Raw genomic sequence first — 19,558 nt, 5'->3', positions numbered from 1 at the left:
TCCAGGAGGAGCTGAAATTTCCCTTTATCCTGGACATCCGGGCCTGGGATCAGCCCCAGGAACCCAGAGGTCATTTTAAAATGCTGGGTGTCATGGAAAATTTCAGATGTGCCCTGCAGTGGAGAACACACAGTGACCCATGGGCTGTCCCCAATTCACAGAGACCCAGGCAGCACTGACCTTATTAGGTTCCTGCCAATCCCAGGGTCACCGGAGACCCCAGATGCTTCTCACAGGACAAGCGGGCTCCCAAACCCAAATCACCCCTGAAGCCCATCAGGAATTGGGGTCCCTATCATTTCACACCCCACCCGCCCTAGCCTTCAGGGCCCTGCCGGTGTCACAGCCTTGGGAGCTGCAGGTTGGCCACTCTGGGCCTCAGTTTCCCCACCTGTATGCTGGAGGGGGTTCCCATCTGGTTGGGGGCCAGGGAAGAGTCCATGAACCAGACTTGGGGGGTGAGATTAATGGCCCAGGAGCCTCTCTGCCTCCCCCTGTCTCTATGTCTGTTTATCTCTCTGTCTCTGTCTCCCTACTTGTCTATTTCTCTGTGTTTCTCCTGTCTGTTTCTGTCTCTTCTCATCTCTCTATCTCTCTCCCTGTCTCTCTGTGTCTCCCTCTGTCTCTTGATCCTCTGTTTCTCTCTTTCTCTGTCTCTGTCTCCCCGTGTCTCTCGCTGTATTTCCATATTTTCTGTCTCCCACTGTCTATCCATCTCTCTCCTGGGTAGACTAGGCCCCCGCTCCGACTTCCTCCTGACTCCTGCACCGACCCCCAGGCCTCCACTCAGAGTGGGATGAGCCACTGTTGAACCTTCAATGAATGGCTAATGGGCTGGACTTTCAGATGAGACCAAAGCCGTACACACGAGGCCCACTCCGGGCCTGGCCTCCTCGCCTCACCCAATCCATCCCCCACCTGGGGCCCACATTACTTTGTCCCCAGAATGCCCTCCACCCCAGGTCTCCTTGCCAGGCCATGAGCTACCCATTGGTCACCCTGAGTCCAACATTGGTGACCACAGACTCCAGGGTGTCAGGACACAAGCCTGGGTTCCTCACCACCCCCAGGATTGTCCTAGAATAGAAGTAGCCCTGGAACTGGACCTTGTCAAGGGACAGCCATGCATGGCCTGAATGGAGCTGTTTTCTCATTGGGGTGACCCCGGTGAAACTCTCCTGCCTTGTAAATGAACAACCCAACCATTTGGATAATGACTTACATCAGCATAAAACAAATAAACACAGCAAAGGGACAAAATATACCGACCTCACCCCAGGATTTACTTATTCGAGCCTGATGGCACCTACTGCACAAGCCAACCCACCAGGTTGTCACTTCAGCCCCATAGGATGGGGGTTATCACCCCCATGTACAGATGGGGAAACTGAGGCAGCATCTGCAGGCACAGCTACGACCGCTGTACTACCTCCACTTCTAAATCAACTGCTTTTATGGTTTTTTCTGTGTTTATATAATGCTTCGTATATAGCATGTTCGTATTTACAAAATTTAAAATACAGATGTGTTTTCTTTTGAAGTGAAAAAAAGAACATCCATAGGCAGTCTGATGTTAGAGTATAGAATGAGATATCCCTTTTCATCCTTCCAGAGCTACAACCAAAAGCACCAGTTTCCAAAACAGAAGACTTTGTATAAAGCACTTAGATTTTGCTCTTATGTTGCCTTTTCCCCAGGGTTGAAATAAAATATCCTAGAACTCTTTTTAAGGTCAGGTCAGTCAGGGTATAACTCACAACAGAGTACAGTTGGACGCATCCAGTCCTGAACTATCAAACTGGATATAATGTTCCCATTGTTCAGAAAGTTCCACAGGGGACCCTATGCAGCCAATCAGCCCCCCACCCCAGGTATACAGTAAGTGATGAATACTGGATGAGAACATTTGTCTTTGCTGACTGGATACAGTGAGTTACAGATTCAGTGGGCAGGGAGCAGGGGACTCCTGCCACAATCCCCCAGGAGCCTGGGGGAGGGTCTGCCCGTGGCCTTCTGCCGTTGTCCAAAGTCACATTTTGCAGCCAGTACTACTGAGGTTATAGACAAATGGAACAGTAGGTTCAGTGGCCCCCATTCTGGCCCCAGATGCTGGGCCTCCATCTTCTCACCTCAAAAGTAAAAGGTGGATGTTGCTGGAGATGGAATGTTTGTGTCCCCCAGAATTTCATAAATTGAAACCCTGATTCCAATGTGATGGTGTTCGGAGGTGGGGCCTTTGGGAGGTGATTAGGGCATGAGGGTAGAGCCCCATGATGAGATTAATGCTCTTTTGAAAGAGACCCCATGCCCCTTTCGATATGGGAAGACCCAGTGAGAAGACAGCCAGCTGACTCTCAGAGTCTTGATCTTGGACTTCCCGCTTCCAGAACTGTGGAAATACATGAAATACATCTCTGTTGTTAAAGACACCCAACTTTTGGTATTTTTGTCATAGCAGCCCGAACTGACGAAGACCCATTGTATCCTGGGGTCACCACAAGTCCTTAGCCAGCAGTTTCATCCCCCTAAACCTCAGTTTCCCTATCTGTAAAATGGGGAGACTTATGGAACCAGCCTTGTGGGACTTTTATGGCTATTAAATAAGATTTCTCCCATCAAGTCTCAGCTGGGCACTCGTAAGTGTTAGCTATTACTATGTGGTGGCTCTCATGGCCACCCCAGCTCTGGTTCTTGGTCCTGAGAGTTCTCAGCTGGGTAGTCCAAAGATGTTTTCTCTGACCCCACCCAGCAGCCTGCAGCCACGTCCCACGCCTTCTGCTCTGTGTCCCCCGAGGTGGCCACAGCAACATGTGCTGGAGAGTGTACCAGGTAGGCAGGTGGCTAGGGAAATTCCAGGGTAGAGGTGGTGCCAGGCACTGCTCTTCTCACCCACGCCTGGGCCCAGAATGTGCCAGGGCTTTTGTTCCCTCCCCCTGTCGGCGATTGAGGATGCCACATGCTGCCTGACTTGCCAGGCGACCCTGGCCATCCTAAACTTAGCCTAGTTGACTATCTGCTGGAGCCTGCAAACTATCAAAGGAAGCTGGGGGTGGGGGCATGAAGACACCCCCTGAAATCATTGTGTTCCCTCCCACCCCATGATCTTTGCACATGGCATGCCTTCTGCCTGGCACTTGCTGTGCCTTGTTGGTACTTACAAATCTCCTCTTCCAGGTCTCTGTCAAATGTCATCTTCTCCAGGAAGCCCTCCTGGATTGCATGCAGGAGTCCTAGCATTGAGTGTCTCCCTTTGGCAGATATTGTCCAAGTTATAATTTTGCATTTATGGTGATGACTGGATTAATATCCACCTCCTTTTTTGATGGGAAGCTGTGGGCAGGCAAAGGTACGTACAGTAAGTATTCAATAAAGAGTGGTGGAATCAATCAATCACTGTATTCAATAACTATTCATTGAATCCAATCTTTCATTCATTCAATAACTCTTTACTGAGCCCTGCAGGGTACCAGACCAGGCTCTGGGTGTTGGGGATATGCTGTGAATTGTCCCCTCCCATGGGACCCCTGTGATCCAGAGTCTCTTGCTGATGTTCTAATGAAATTCTTGAATAATGGTGCCATTCTTGTTCCTGTTCCTCAGAGACAGTCGATGCATTTATGAGCCAATCGTCAGAACTTTCTCGAGCCCAGTTTTCCCCTCCTAGGAAAGACAAGGACAGTGAACCCCAGGACTACGAGGGACCAGGTACTTTCTCTGTGCCTGGCCTCAGGATCTTCACAAGCTCCTGGAGGGAGGCGGGGGAGGGGGGGCTTGATCCTAGGGGGAGGTCAGAATTAGCAAATAAACATCTAGGCCCCCAATTCACTTTGAATTTCACAGAAACAACCAATACATTTTTGTTTTCAGTATAAGTCTATCCGCAATGTTGCACGATATACTAAAACAATTTTTTTTCATTGTTTATCTGAAATGTCAAGTTAACTGGGTATCCTGTATTTTGTCTGGCAACCCTGATTGGTCATTGTGCCCATTTTACAGATAAAGAAGCAGAGGCCCAGATTGGTGGCACAGCCAGGGTTGAGCAGAAGGAGGACAGAAGCTGGACCATGAGACCCAATGCCTTTAGCACTCAATTTCTGCCTCTAAAGAGCCCAAGACTAAGTATAGGTGTTTTGAGTGAGCAAAAGCCCCACCTGGCCTAAGTCAGAAGCCCCTTCCTCATTCCCACTACTGGTGCTGGAGACAGCTGCAGGAGAGGGGTCCCAGGACCAGCGCTTCTGGGAACAACAGCCGGAGAGCCCAGCTCACTGGCCACCTAGACTCCAGCACTTGAAAGCAGAGCGGCCAGTCCCCTGTAAACAGCCAGTCTCATGTCACTGTAAACAGCTGGTGTCTAGAGTTGTCACAGTGCCCAAGTCTCAGTGTGGTTGCCCTGTGACTCGATACCCTGCCACTGGCCCCTGTCACTCGATACTTCGTAAACAGCATTCGGAGAATGGGTACCAGCACCCTGTCTGGCCTGTGCTGTGCGGGGCCAGCAGCCAGGTCTAACTTCAATCCAGGTCCTGACCCCCAACAGCCATCAGCACTTGTTTGGTTCTGATACTTTGTAAACATCGAGTCCATATACCTGTTACTTGTCAATGGTGCCTGTTTGTCATCAACTTGCCCTAATATTTCCCAGCGCAACCTGGAAGGTATTTAAACAGCCTTCCAATCCTTTGTAAGAATGAATCCTGATACTTTGTACCTCACCCGGGTGCTGGCCAACTACATCTCTGCTCACAACCTAGTCATGGCTTTTACACTTTTAAATGACTGAAACAGAAGAATATTTTGTGAAATGAAGTAAAACTAGATGACATTCAAATTTCAGCATCCACAAATAAAGTTTTATTGGGATGTACCCATGTCCACTCACTTGTGTATTATTTGTGGCTGTTTCAAGCCAGTGGAGTTGAATAGTTACAAACAGAGACTGTATGGGCTACAAAGCCTCAAATATTAATTATCTGGCCATTTGTAGAAAAAGTTTGTTGATTCTCAGGCTGTCACTGTCACCTATATTGTACTTAGTGTCCTGTTAGTGGTCAAAGGTCCATGGTGTTCATACTTGTGCACGGAGCAAGCAATGAGCTCAGTGGTCCATGATGCTGATGTATTGTGCAAACAGTCAGTCCCTTTACTTTGTAAGAGTCACATTCAGTCCGATGTGCTGACGGGCTCCATGCAGTGAATATTTGGTCTCTGACAGCAGCTAATGTGTCCTGAGACTGTCAACAGTCACTACTGGGAAACCAACCGAGATGAGAGGTAACGGGTGACTGCGAATTAGGCAAAGGAGAAAGGAAGGCTCTCGCCCACTCGGGCAGGACCAGGAACTCTGAGCTGAAGAGCTGGACTTTCTCCTGAGGGTGATGGGGAGCTGTGGCTGGAGTTGGAGCAGAGCGTGGACACAGAGACAGAACCACTCATGGCCTTGGACTTCCCATCCATGCGGTGGGCTGAGGTGGGCTGAGGTGGCCAGAATACGGACCTTTCTAGGTTTCATGGGAGAGGCCAGTGCATGAATAACCGAACAGGGCTTTCTGTTACCCTCCCCTCCACCACCCAAACACCAAGCAGTCTCTGGGGGAAGGAGATGGCAAGGATCTGGGGGCCAGGGGTCAGGCTGGGACACTCTGTCTTTGGGGGATGTGCTCTGGGTTCCTGCAATCTCATTTGATATGGTGCATTCATTACACACTCACTGCGTGCTACGGCCCTGACTCTTGGAGCTCCCATTACAGAGGAAGGCAGAGGACGGCTGTGAACCCACCAATATGTCCTAATTATGAATCCTAGAAACACAGGAGAAGGGCTGAGAATGAGGCGGCTTTGGTCAGGGTGGCTGAGCGGCCTCTGAGGAGACATTTGAACATAGACCTGACGGAGGGAAAAGTGGAGGCCTTGTGGGGAATGAGGGCAGGGCTACCCAGGCAGAAGAAACAGCATGTGCAAAGGCCTTGAGGTGGGACAGAACTTATGACGGAAGCTGTGGAGGCTGGGCCACATGAGACCTCATGGGCTTCAGGGAGAGAGTATAAGGGATGAGATCTAAGCCTTGTTTCACAGTGTCCCGTGGCTTCCCCGGGGCAGGGGCACTGAGACCCCAGCAAGAAACCTCACTGCACTGCCTGGGTCTTAGAATGTCTCTGGTCCGTTTCACAGGTAAACCAGCTGGCACGAAGCTGATGTGATCTGAGGCCAGAGCGGCCATGGGCCTGGTCAGGGAAGTTTCCAGACCACAGGGGCTTCTGGGTCTAGCGCAATGTCTTGTCTGCCCTTCTAAACCACAAGCTCGGCAGGTCCTGAGGCTAATAACGCCAGCAGGAGGACCAGGCCTGGCAGGGGCAACTGGGTCAGCTCCAGAAAGGCAGCATGTGAGAAACACAGTCTCGTGTTTCTGGCTGGGTGTTGCTGGGCTCCTGAGAGGCCTCGGTGCTGGCAGACACATACAGATGCCCTCAGCCCACGGGATCAGGACTGGGTCAGAGAAAACGGATATTGGAGGTGGGATTTTGAAGGATGAGTAGAAGCTTGCCAGCAAGAGACAGGCATCTCAGGAATGTGACTTACAGGAGGCCACAATTTGGTCCCATCTGGCCCCTGTGGCTCAGTGACCCCAGACTGTCTCTGACCCTCAAGTGTCTCCCCCATTTGATGGGACAAGGACAAAGGCTCTGGGACCAGGCCAGCCCAGGTTTGAATCCAGGCTTTTCCACTTTCTGGGTGACTCTGGGAAAGTGAAGCCACACTAATATCGGTCCAGTGTACAGGAGTATAAAGTGAGGTTTCTAGAGGGAGACCAGCCATCTTGGGATGCGGAGGGAAGAGGTCAAAGCTGGGGCCTGTGTTCAGGACTAGGGGCAGGGCAGGGGGCAGGTGTGGGGTGACTCACCCAAGGCCACTATTCATTCTGAGGCCTGAGAGATGGAGAAGAGAGGAGAGGAGGGAAGAGTAGCCTAGCCCGTCGACAGAGCAGGGGCAAAGGCACTGTGAGGTAGGAACCTATCTGGCAGCCTCCAGGGACAGGAAGAAGGCAGGTGGATGGAGGCTGATGAGCAATGGGAGATGGACAGAAAGGATGAGGGGTGGTTGCAGGGGCCACGCAGGGCCTTGGGGACGAAGAGGAGCCATGGTGGGTTTGGGGCAGAGAAGAGATGGAATCTAGGGTGCCCATCGGTAGCTGAATCAGGGCAGACCTGGGGATTCAGAGGCCTGGGGGCGGCCACTAGCTGCCAGCAGCCAACAGCACACACCAGCCCATGTCAGCACAGGCCCACACGGGCCAGCACACACCACTACCCACTGCTGACACACCAAATCCAGACTTGTCAATGCACCAACCAGCGCTCGTCTGCTTCCTGCATTGCCTGAGATGTGTACATCTACATGCAAGTAGATATAAAATGTGTGCACACACCTCTGGGTGGTTCCACTGACAAGGCTGACCCACAAACACACACGTGCACACTGGTGGCCCCGCCTCTTTCCAGGCCGGCTGCAAACACGCCGACTAGCACGCAGCCACATCACGAGGAGGCTCAGGAAGTGCTGCTGGGGGCTCCCTTGAGAGCTGGCTTCCTGTTTTCAAAGAAGCCAGGAACTGCTGACAGAATGTTCTGGACAAGCCTGCCCCCACCCCACCCCCCCACTGCCTCAGCGCCCCCTATCCAGCCCCATAGGCTCTGCACCTTCTCTGTGTCCATTACTGACCCTGTCCTACAGTGAGGTCAGGTTCCAGAAAAAAAACACTGAGGTTCAGAGAGGTGCTGCCACTAGCCCAGGGTGACAAAGGAAGGAAGAGGTGATACCTGGAGTCCAGACCCTGAGCTCTAACCTCCCTCCCTCTGGAGGTAGGGACCATGCCTGGGATCAGGGGTTCACAGACGAGGAACGGCCCTGACTGCCTGGACCTGGGCTCCCAGGCTCCAGAGGCCACTCCCACACAGCCCCAAACTCTCCTGCCTCAGGGATGCAATCTCCCCTTATTCACCATCCCCCTACCCATCCCACCAACCGGCCCTTCATGTTCCCAGAAGAAGGGCCACCTACATCACAAATATTAAAGGAGTGTCAGCTGCCAACAAAAAAGACCCAGTCCCACCCTCAGGGGGCTGGTGTGGGGGGGAGCACCTAGCCCTAGGGGTAAATAAACAAACATGGCTGCAGCTGCCTCATCTGTGCTCCAGCTCTACAGAACCACTTGGGATAGCTGAGGACACATCTGACTCTCTCTTGCCTGCTGTGGTTGCACAGGCTATTCCCTCGGCCTAGATTACCTTTCCTTAGCACCCTGGAGAACTCCTCTTCATCCACCAAAGCCCCAACACCAATGTCCTCTCTTCCTGGAAGCTGTCTCAGGACCCTCCAGTGCCTCCATCCTTCCCCCTGGTGTGACTCTCAGGGTGGCCTGACTCCACAGGGCTGGGGGTGTCTATAGACTCCACAACAAAGTCCTTTGGACTCTGTTCTGCTGTCCTTGTCATGGTGGCAAGATGGCTACTATCCTCACCGCCAGGGAGCTCCCAAATTCCCAGGATGATTGGCTCAGCGAGCGTCATATGCCTAACCCTGAATCAATGGCTGCATCTGGGGTGACAAAAAGCTCTAAGTGGCCAGATCTGGTCACATGGCCACATCTGGAGTCCAGAAGTGGACCTGGCTCCTTTTCCCCACCAAAGGCAGGCAGGGAGAATAGATGCCCCCAAGACCCTTTTACCAAGGACTTGGGGGTACCTGCCTGCCCCATCCTGGCTGGGGGGCCTTGGGCAAGTCACTTGTTCTCTGTGCCTCAGTTTTTCCACCTGCGAATTGGGCTCAGTAGGGCTAAGGTATTGGAGCACAGGTGCCTCTCCCCTACTTACTGCGGGGGGAGAGGGGCTGTTTACCCTGCAGCCCCCATCCTTGTTGTTCTCTGTGACACCCCCAGACAGCCACCCGCCCAGCATGGCAGGCACTGATGGCTGCCTGCTGAGTCACCACTTCCTCCTGGGCCCCTTGCCCAGCCTGATGTTTTCTGGGGACTTTCCTGGCCTTCCATGAATATCAAAAACAAGGTGGGGACAACTCCCAGGTGGGGGAAGTGAGGGCAGAGGTGCATGTGAACAAGTCTGTGAACACTCTGGTGGGGGTTCAATCCCATGTCCCGTTCTCATCTGTAACACGGAAGCCATAACTGCCTTTCCCTCAAGTGGGGAAACTATAGGTGAACATCCTGCAAGCCCTCCACCAGGTCTGTGGGCACCTGGCCCTGGGGTAAGTGTGGTCATTACTGGCGTGCCTATTTGGACAGGTTTAGCGTGCTTGATGCACGTATGCCCGAGTTCATTGCCCGTTTCTGTATCTCTGCCCGTGTGTGTTTCTGCATGTGTATGTGCATTAGGGCTGCCTGTATGTGAAGCCCCATGAACCGAAGAGACAGAAAGACCCTATCCCTTGTGAAAAAGGTAGATCTGGTGGAGGGAACTCCCTTGGCAAAGGCAGGAGGGCTGGGAGATTTTGGGATGCAAAGAACAGCAGGATGGTACAGGGGACAGCAGGAGGGTACAGGGGACAGCAGGGGAGCACAGGGTCAGGCAGGCTGAGGGGATGGGCAGCTGCGTGAGTGAGCCTGCACGGCTCGGGCAGAGCTGAATGTTGGGAGGAAATTACGTCAATTCTGAATTATTCACCAAGCACCTACTGTGTGTGCCTGGAGTTGGGGACCCAGCAGGGCCCTGGGGTAATAGACAACACATCAGCAAACAAGTAAATATATAACTCTGGGGAGGGGAAAAGACCGGAAAGCAAAATGCATCAGGCAGGGGCAGGGAACTGAGGGGGCATTCTGGCCTACAGACAAGGAGGACATTCTGAGGAGATGATGTGTGATCTGAGGGAAGTCCTGGGGAGATCTGGGGAAAGGGAGCTCCAGGTGAAACGCACAGCAGATGTAAAGGCCCTGAGATGGGGATGAGCTGGCTGAGGGGGCCCATTCAGGAAGATCTAAGCCCAGAGCGGAGAGGGGAGGTGTCAGGGGGCAGCGCAGGTAGGGAGCAGGGCTGGTGGGGAGCAGGGACACCAGGACGAACTGTCCTGTAACTTGAGCCCTGCAGAAATGCATTCCCCCTCCCGTTCACCGCCAGTAGGTCCTGCTTAGGACAGAATGTGCTGGGGAGGAGATGCTGGTGGCAGCTTGTGCCTGGTGGCTGGAGCGGGGCGGCTGGAGGATTCCTGAACAGCAGCCTGACTGGGCCCTCTGCCAGTGAGGGCGGAAAACAAGCAGCAGGCGTCTTGACTGCCTGTCACTCCATGCCCTGGGCCTGGCCTGGCCAGGGCAGGAGGCAGAGAGGGTAAAAGGGTCAGAGACAGAGAGATGGTGACCAAAAGAGACAATGACGCAAGAGACAGAGACAGATAGTGAGTGAGAGAGACTGAGACAGAAGTGAGACAGAAACAGACTTGGCACTTGACTCTCCAAACAGGTTCCACGTCTGATTCTAGGGGTCCTGGGAATAAGTGCAAGGCAATGACACTCCCACCCCACCAGAATCTTTATCTACGCCAGAGTGCTTCAGCCAGGAGGTTGGGGTATCCCTGAAAAGATGATGCTGGGGGTAGAGAAGAGCCACCAACCATAGGGAAGAGCCTTCAGCAGAAGGAACAACATGTGCAAAGGCCCTGTGGTGGGAACCAGCTTTTGGTGTTTGAGTAGCAGCCAGGGATGGAAAGGGAGCTGAAAGGAGAGGTGGATGGACAGCCTGGGGAGGGGTGGGATTTTATTTTAGGAGAATATTTGGCCACTCTCCCCTATGCCCAATGGGCCCCTCCCTATGTTCAGGGAGTTCCCTGGATTCTGGACTGCCTAAGCCAGCTCCATCCTGGCTGTCATTTATTTGAACCAGAAAATCTGCCTCCTTTAGAGATCGGATTCCCCATAGCTGCAGACACAGGAGTCCTGGGGACACAGGGTGGCTTGTCTTCCCAAGCCCACCAGAGGCAACCTTTTGTAGAACTGTACCACACCTGCTGTTGCAATAAACACCTCGGACTCTTCTCAGTTTGGGAACATAAATCTGGAAACTGGGATCTTGTGTTTCACACACCCTGGGCAATGGAGAACTCACCCCCTCTTGAGGCTGCCGATTTGGGGTCTAAGTAACTGTGCTGCGGAAAGCTCTCCCTTCCTCCCAGCCCCAGTGACTTCCAAGTCTGGTGTGCTCATAGCTAAGTCAGCTAGCTGCCCAGAGCAGCTGCTGCTGGACACGGAGCGCTGAGTGGACCCCAGGACCAGGAGCAGCTAAAAATCAAGGCCCAAACACAGACCAGGAAAGAGGATGATGGAGGCTATGGAGGGAAGGTGTCCCGGAGTCCCAGATAGGGAAACTGAGGCTCAGAAGCAAGTGCCCTGCCCATGGTCACACAGAGAACAAAGGCTCAACCCAGATTTCCCAGAGTTCAGCCCCTAGGTTCTCCAGCCCTCGTCTCTGCTCCTTGGCCCCACCAACGGCTATCCTGGGCTACCCGTTAATTTTCACGGCCTTGGGGCAGCTGGTGGACACAGCCTGGGCGTTCAGAACAGGGTTCTAATTGGGCCCTGTCCCAAGGGGGCGGGGCCTTGGACTTGGGCTGAGCCTGAATGCTGGCATTGTGGGAGCATCAAGTGGGGTGTCAGGTGGCCTGGGGGAGAATTGCCTCTGCAGTTTCAGGGGCAGTTCTGAGTGGCAGTTCTCTCAGTCCTGACAGCTCTATCAGACCTCACTCTGTTGGACTCACTTTCCCCACCTGCAACTCCAGGAGAATGACAACCTCCCACCCCCAGGCTCCCTGAATGCCCAGTGAGTTCAAACAAATCCTTACATGTGTGTCCACAGCAGCCCTGGTCACAATCACCAAAACGTGGAAATGACTCAAATGTCCTCCAACTGATGAAGGGATAAACAAAATGCAGTCCATTCACTGTGGAATATTATACAGCCATAAAAAGGAACAGAGCACCAACACACTACAAAGTGGATAAAACTTGAAAACATACTGAGAAAAGCCAGACACAAAAGGCCACATAGTGTAGGATCCCATCTATAGGAAATGTCCAGAACAGGCAAATCCAGAGACAAAAAGCAGGTACATAGTTGTCTATGGATGGGGGATGAGGAGTGACTGCTAATGGGGACAGGGTCTCCTTTAGGGATGATGAAACTCTTCTGGAACTAGATAGAGGTGAGGATGGCACAACATCGAATGTGTTAAAGCTACGGAATTGTTTACTGTAAAATGGTTTGTTTTATGGTATATGAGTCATACCTCAATAAAAACAAAAAAAGCCCAGACTCAGGCAGGATCTTTCTGCACCCTGAAGCCCCTGCGCAGCTCAGCCCCCTCTTCATTTGCTGAGGAGAGACCTCTGCTTATCCTCCACCATGCACACTCCAGATCCTGTGACTACACTAGGAAGAGGTATGGAGCATGGGCTCTGGTTCCAACCCGAGCTCAGCCTCTCTACGTGTCTCTGGGCCTCAGTTTCACCTTCTGGACAATGGGCCCCTCAACTCTCCTCAGTCTGGTGTTCAATCCAAGATCCTGACCCAGGATGGCGGTCAAGGCCATCTCAGCTTCCTCGGCAACTTGGTGTGGGGGGGGGTAAGATAAACCAATAAGCCCAGTCTCTTCTCCACATTTTTATTTTTAAAAAATAATTGTACAAAAGAGAACGATTTAAGGCTTATCAGAAATGCTGAGTCCCAGGCAGGGGCTCTGCCCCAGTCAGGGCTGGGACTCTGAAGTTGGGGGCTTGTCCAGCTGCCCCCTCCCACTTTATCCTTCCAAACACGGGGGTCTCCAGAAACACACTGGCCCTGCTGTGTCAACACAGACTGACCTCTGTCCCCTGGATCTGGTTGAATGCTCTGCTGTTACTATCTTGAAATTCTTGATAATCCTTGAACACCGGCTCCACATTCTCATTTGCAAGTTATGTAGCTGGCCTTGTATGTCCCCCTCTGAACCTGGATTTCCAGGCCATCTAGCACCCAGGCAGCTCTATGTCTGAAGTCCCCAGGTAGTCCCAGTCTGGGGCAGGAATCTCCAGCTTTCAGAGGCTTCAAAGGCTGGAGCTGCTGCCCCTGCAACCCACAGACCTTGCAAAGCTCCCATAACTTGCTTCTCTGAATGCCTCGTTCCTGGGCCCTCTCACCTGCCGGACCAGTGTGACTTCAACTGAGGCACTTGCCCTCTAAGCCCCAGTTCTAAGATGAAGGGGGCAGTCTCCAAACATCACTCAGCTCTGAACCTTCTCTGACTTCTCTTCCTTCTCACTTACCTGCCTGCTGAGCTCTTATTCATATGCCAAAGCCTCAGCTAAAATGCCCTTTCCTCTAGGAAGCCTCCTCTGCTTCCTCTCTGGACTCTCCCAGCCCGGTGCCTTCCTCTGGAGCCATAAGACTGGCACTACGTCTGGCTGTTTTTCTCAGACTGGAGGCTCCTAGGGGACCCTAGCCCTGCCCACAGGCCAGCATAGACGGCTTGAACAGTCTCTCAGATCCTATACCAGGCACTCGATGTCTTACAAGGCCCAGTCCAGATAAGTCATATCCCAGACTGGCTCTTCCTCTGTCCTGTGTGATATCAGAACAGCCCTGCCCTGTTCTGAGACTTGGTTTCCCCAACTTCAGTGCAGCCAGGCTGGTCTGCTCTTGATCCAGCCACTCCCCAGGTCCATGGTGGCTGGAAGCACACGTGTAACTCTGTCCCTCTAGGGATCCACTTCCACTCAGCAGGTCATGCAGCGTGGCCTCATGGCCTCAGAGGGTGGGTTTGGGTCCTCCTGAGGAAAGTGAACCCATCAAGCCTCAGGGGGTACCAGAGGCTCAGAAACACACCTCCTATCCCTGCTAGCCTCCAACTCCCACACTCAGCCAGGGGGCAACCCCTAGAGTAGACAGGGGCTCAAGGCTGGTACTCACCTCAGAGTACAGAGGTGGTGGGCGGTAGCGGAATTCCTGGATATAGGCGAAGAATGGGCCTTCAAGGCTCAGGTTGGAGTCCTGAGGCACTGGGAGGGGACTCTGTCCCACGACTGCCACACTGTCTACGACCTCAGAGTACTCAGGAGGGGCTGGAAGTGAAAGCCATGGAAGGGGGTGAGGTTGGTGAGGTGGGGAGGCCCGGAATCGGGGACAACGGCCAGGAGCCTGTTTGGGCCAGTTCTGGGCTTACGGGCTGTGTGCCCTCAGCTTGGGATTCTGGGGGGACCCGTGGCAGCCAACATGATTGTTACTGTGCACTATTACAGATGGGGACATCAAGGCTGGGGAGGGCAAGTTGGCCTGGCACCCACACCACCCACCTCCGGGGTGGAACCCGGTGCTCACCCTCGGGCCGCTCTGGCAGGGCCCCCAGGCCCCAGTCCAACAGGAAGCTGCTGTAGCTGCCCACGCTGGATGAGCGGCTGCCGAAAGGTTGCAGGGGGACAGTGCCGATGACCAGCGGCAGCTCCAGGAGCAGCTTGGATGTGCCTGGGATGTCCACGCAGACCTGGAAGAAGGAGCCACGATGGAGGGGGCCCAGGCAGCCTCCCCACATCCGCCTTCTACAGAAGGAGGCCCTTCCTGTGCTGGGAGGCCCCAGATCCAGCCCTGGGGGGACTCTGGGAACAGAGCAGATGTAGCACCCTCTGCCTTTGATGATACCCCACCTTGAGGGCGTAGTCCACATGCAGCACACGGCAGTGCAGAATGGAAGGACCCACGGGAGGGATCCGAAGTGTCCGGCCCTGCCACAGCGCCCGCCGCCCAGGGCCTACAGGTTCGCCCGAGAGACTGGCCACCACTGCACGCTTCTGCTTGCGGGCACCTCGTGCCATGAAGGTCTGCGTCTGGACCACGACCGCCCGCGGCAGCACCGAACGAGTGGAGCCATTGTCGATCTCAGCAAAAACAGGTATTACTTCACCTGCAATGAGGAGTGGTGGGGCCTCAGTTTCCCCACCTGCAGCCCTGACACTGGCCATCCTCCCAATCCACCCCTCCCGACTGCTACCTGGTGTGTACCCCTTGCGGTCGATCTTGGCTGAGAGGGAGACAAGGCCATGGTTACTGTACCAGGATCGAGCGATCTTCTCCCGAGCTCCCGCTTGAGGAGCCTGAACAAGGTGAAGGAAAGGAACATACACGGGTCACTCTGTGCAAACCACAGACCTTGTGGAGCTTCTAAACCACCCCCAGCTGAGGAAGGGCCTGGGGCAGGGCCCAGTTTCCTGGTTTCTTTTCACAATCTAGAAACTCGATGTAAGATGGATCCAGAAATACAACCCATCTGATTAAGCTAAGAATAAAATGAAGAAGCTAAGTGCTTAGTGTGTAATTAATTAGTGCTCAGTAATCCGTTATTGTTGCAAGCCCTGGCTGTGCCCTATTTCAGACAGAGCATCTGAGGCTCAATGAGGGCGAGACACTTGCCCCAAGCCACACATCAAGTTGGTGCAGTTAGGACATTCACCTGGCTCCCCTGGACTCTACAGACATTCCCATGACTGCTTCCCTTCTCTCTGCCATGCCCCCCACCCCCACTTCGTGAAGAAGCTGAGGAGCCAGTTTGGGTCACCCGGCCAGGCCCCTGCCCACGGGTACTCCCAGCTCCTCTCCAGGGGCAGCCAGCCTCTCACCAGCAGGGCAGGCGTGTTGATGTCCACAGGTTCAATAACAGTAAACACCTTCCTTGCCCGGCGAGCGGGGACCCAGGGCCGGTGCAGAGTGGCCTTGATGCTGTATCGGACACTGCCATGTTTGCCCTCAAATGAGGTCACCAACGTCCTAGGGGTGGAAGGAAGGCGTTTCAGGGGGCAAGATACAGAGACTTGCAGGTTGGGGATCCCCAAAGACTTAGGGGGTTTGAGACACAGAGACACTCCTGAGGGCTCTCTGGTGAGACAGTGTTGGGGCTCAGAGGTCCGCAGAAACCAACAGTGGAGGCTCCAACTTGGAATGGACTCCCCCACAATCTGGCACCCCAGATGACTTACGGAGGTAGCTGGAAACTGAATGGGAACTCGTGGTGCCCAGCAGGCAGCGTGGTAGTCTCTCCAGTATCTGCAGGTAGAAGCAAGAAAGAGCCGCTCAGTGGCTGCGTGAGGTTCCCGGGGTGCGCAGGACAGGACGTGCACTGCGCAGGGGTCCCCGGCCATACCTGGCTCAAGAAGCGTGGCACTGTGGCTCAGGACCTCCACGCGCTCGCTGTAGCTCTGCGTGTATGCGGTGCTTGAGCCGGTGCTGCGCGACTCAGTCCAGTGCACGTGGGCGCGGCCCCGCGCGCGCAGCCTGAGGGCCCCCACGCGCGCAGGGCCCGCCAGTTCTAGCAGCACCCGGCCGGCTACCGCCTGGCCGCCGCTGAATACGGAATCGGCTCCCTCGCGGTCCAGCTGTACCACGAATGCCTTCACTTTGTGGAACAGCATCTCGCTGGGGATGCGAACCCGCGACACGCAGATCCTGGCCTCGAACCCCCGACGCCGCGGCGCGAGGTACAGACGCAGCAGCCTCCAGACGCGGATACACTCGGCGCACGCAAGCGCACTCACTAACCCAGCCGGAGACTTCACCACCTGCGTCGGCACCGCCTTTATATGGCAGGGCGGGGCGGGGCGAGACTCAGACCCCGCCCCCGTAAGAAAATATACCAATGGAGTAGCGAGAGGAGTGGCTCCGCCCAGGCATGGAGCAAAATAACAAACTCCCAGACTCAGGGCCAGCTGCCCCTCACCCTCGTAGATCCTGGAATGAAACTGAAACACTGAGTGCTCAGAACCAGTCTCTCGAGAATCCGGGGAATAAAGAAGAGAAACTGAGGCCCGGAGGTGGGGCCTGGACCTGAGGTCACCCAGAAAGACTTCAGTCGCTGGGCTTAATCATCAACTGGCCACCACTTGCAGCGGTGACTCGGGCATATCCAACTCGAGCTAGAGGGGTGTGGAACGGCCTGGCCCAGTCGGGGAGCTGAGAGCCTAGGTCACCCCGGGCCTCAATTTTCCCTTTAGTGCAATGGAGGAGGGAGGAGAAAGTGGGTGGAGCCTCCCTCCCCTGGGGCACCTGCTGCCCCCCTCCTCTGATTCGAACCATGCTCAGCTGGGTGAGCCCGAACTGGTGACAACCTCTTGGAGCCAGAGTTTCCTCGTGCACAGAGCCGGAAGAAAATCAGTCCCTATCTCAGAGGGTTGTGCATGAATCGCAGTGTCGCCCCTATTTGACCCCTTCTAGAGACTTATTCCCGGACCACCCGTTCCCGACGCTCCGTAACTCAGTCGCGTCTAAGCGCTTTAGCCCAAGCTGTTCCTACCACCTGACGCTCCTTTCCCAGCTTCCAGCCCCTGCAAACTCCTACTTGACCCCTAGACCCAGCCTCGGCCCGCTCACAGAGTCCAGTACAGGAGCAGGTCCAGGCACCCCCGGGTCCAGGGCTGCGGTGTGCCCTCGGGGCGGGATGACCCCTTTCTGGGCCTCAGCTTCAGAGAAGAACCGTACGTTGGATTTCTAAGACGCGAGTTGCTTCCTAGGTAGTGATCTGCGGGACGCCTGCGCCGTCTGGTGGTAGCAAGATGCACTGCTGCTTGAACCCATTCCTCACCTTGGCCATCTCTTTGGTTCTACCTCAGGCCATTCCCAGACCCCTCTGAAGCCTCGGCAGGGGGAGACGGCCATAACCGGAAGCGGTCAGCCCATTATAGGGGTCAGAGCAGCCCCGAAGGGAGGGGCAGGGGCTCTGGACTCAGTGATCAGCCTGTGGGGCTGCCTGGAGGAGGAGGGCTCTGTGGCTGAAATAAGGGGTTGAGACCTTCTCTCAGGGCCAAATGAAGCCTATAGAGAGGATAGGAGGCCATAAACCAAGAGGAGTTGAGGGATGAGGTGACTCTAGGGCGTGGGATGGGGTGGCTCATAAGGAGCAAGCATTTCCCTCAGTCCATTTTACAGGTGGGTCAGAAGCCCAGAGAAGGGCAGGGTCACACAGCAGCTCTGAAAACTTCACTCCTCCAGTGTCTTAAGAAAGCCACCGGTAAATGAGATCAGGAGGAACTGTAGGGTGAGACCAGCCCAATTTCCCTTGAGCTGCAGGGGAAGTGCCACTGGGGCCCCTTCCCGCCCATGCTCTCTATGCCTCATTTCCACTGCTGGTCAAGTAGGAGACCCCCTTCATCTGGGGGCTGTTAAGACAAGGCTGCAAAGCCAGGTCTGAGCTGCTTCCTGGCAGATGGGTATAAGGGAGCAGATGGCCAGGGCCTCCCAAAGACGCCCATGTCCTCTGCACCTTTTCTGTGGCCCCTGTTCTGCTCCTGAGGGTGGGGGACTGGGGTTCACAGCAATGTAAGACTCGCAGCTTGATCTGACCCCATCCCAAGTCTCCTCGTCATCCGCAAACACCACTAGAACTTCCAACCCAAGGAAGAATTCGCCCCTGCAAATACTGCGGGGTAAACTGAGGGAGGAGGCACTGGCAGAGGCCTTCTTTGGGAATTAGGGGCCCCAGGCCTGGGGCAAACGGGATCCTGGGGTCCAGAGGATCTCCCAGCTCCACCCAGGGATTCCCCCAGACAGGGGGTCCTCCCCGCACAGCCTCTAGTCGAGGGTGCCCTCTCCGGAAGGGGTAGCCCACATCCTGGGAGGGGTTCTCTGGAAAAAGTTTTTTGGAGGGAGTAAGTGGTGGCTGTCCCATTGGGAGGGTACAGATCCTGGGGAGGAGGTCCTCACTTCTTGAGAAGGGTCACTAACCGCACGGCCTCTAAGTTGAAGGGCTCCTCGCCCTGGAGAGGAGCGCGCAGACCTGGGGAGAGGGTGCCACAGGAGCCTCACCGTGGGGTGGGTGCTGAGCAGCTCACCTCCAAGCAGCTGCTGCCGCCGCCGCAGGTACGTCTCCGCGGCCGCGAAGTCGCTGGACACCGCGTTGACGCCCACGCTTCGGCCCTCGAGCCAATGCGTAGCAGCCCCGCCACGCGCCGCCACCTCGAGCGCCCGCACCCTCAGCGGCGCCGCCGCCTCCAGCAGCACCCGGCCGCACAGCCGCTCCCCGCCGCGGTACGCGCCGCCCGGGCCCCGCGCCAGCTCCAGTGTGAAGGTGCGCACGCCCCCGCAGCGCATGGCCCAGGCTTGGGCGCACGGCCGGCGTGGGGAGCGGCCGGGCTCCCCGCCACCAGGAGCACTGCAGGCCTCCCGGGTCTCAGCGCTTTTCCTCGCCACCCCGGGGGCTCCCCGCGCTTTCTCCCGCCTCTGCGAACTTGGGCAGGTGCCGCAGGCCTTGGGCGGACTTCTGGTTCTCCGCGTCCACCCGGTGACCCGTCGGGGCCACCGGGGACCTGCTACTCTTTTGCGCTGTTGACTTTGCCACCCCCCAGCTCTAGGCGGGCCCTGTTTTTGTAGGGTCGGCGTTGATGAGTCACAGTCGGGCGGGGGCGGGGGCGGATGTGGCTGGCGCTGAGCAGAGGCAGCCATCGGGCCATGCCTTGTGGTCTCATGCATCTTCCAACCGGCACCCTGGGCCCGGAGCACTGCCCCAGCCTCCCCCTCCTCCCGTCCCTGCCCCCTCCTGGTTG

The 19,558-nt window shown here is 55.3% G+C and overlaps 1 protein-coding gene across 5 annotated transcripts; it reads right to left on the bottom strand.

Moving 5' to 3' along the window:
- Positions 1-1,263: 1,263 nt before the first annotated feature.
- On the bottom strand, positions 1,264-19,558 carry ARRDC2 (arrestin domain containing 2). Of its 5 annotated transcripts, none has more exons than XR_013995140.1 (9): positions 16,168-17,345; positions 16,004-16,070; positions 15,647-15,794; positions 15,022-15,124; positions 14,678-14,934; positions 14,355-14,517; positions 13,947-14,098; positions 3,159-3,330; positions 1,264-2,389 (listed from the first exon to the last, which is right to left on the bottom strand). XR_013995140.1 is itself a non-coding variant. In XM_081076877.1 (9 exons), the coding sequence occupies exons 1-9, from the start codon at positions 19,482-19,484 to the stop codon at positions 13,754-13,756; spliced, it is 2,022 nt and encodes a 673-aa protein (XP_080933003.1). In that variant the 5' UTR covers positions 19,485-19,558; the 3' UTR covers positions 11,915-13,753. The 5 variants fall into 5 exon arrangements, 4 of the variants coding, with proteins under 4 accessions (XP_080933003.1, XP_080933005.1, XP_080933004.1 ...); XM_081076877.1 differs by lacking the exons at positions 1,264-2,389; positions 3,159-3,330 and adding exons at positions 11,915-13,807; positions 18,822-19,558 and having other exon boundaries at positions 16,168-16,582; XM_081076879.1 differs by lacking the exons at positions 1,264-2,389; positions 3,159-3,330 and adding exons at positions 11,915-13,807; positions 18,848-19,357 and having other exon boundaries at positions 16,168-16,582.

This window comes from Rhinolophus hipposideros (genome assembly GCF_964194185.1).
Source record: "Rhinolophus hipposideros genome assembly, chromosome: 16".
Lineage (NCBI taxonomy): Eukaryota > Metazoa > Chordata > Mammalia > Chiroptera > Rhinolophidae > Rhinolophus > Rhinolophus hipposideros.
This window is presented reverse-complemented; position numbering and strand designations above follow the sequence as displayed.

Coding starts and splice junctions, on each gene's coding strand:
- ARRDC2 (XM_081076877.1), bottom strand. CDS start 19,484: ATGCATGAGACCACAAGGCATGGCCCGATGGCTGCCTCTGCTCAGCGC. Junction 14,099..14,354: donor CCTGCCAGAGCGGCCCGAGG/GTGAGCACCGGG, acceptor TTTCACTTCCAG/CCCCTCCTGAGTACTCTGAG. Junction 13,808..13,946: donor CACCACCTCTGTACTCTGAG/GTGAGTACCAGC, acceptor CACTTTCCTCAG/GAGGACCCAAACCCACCCTC.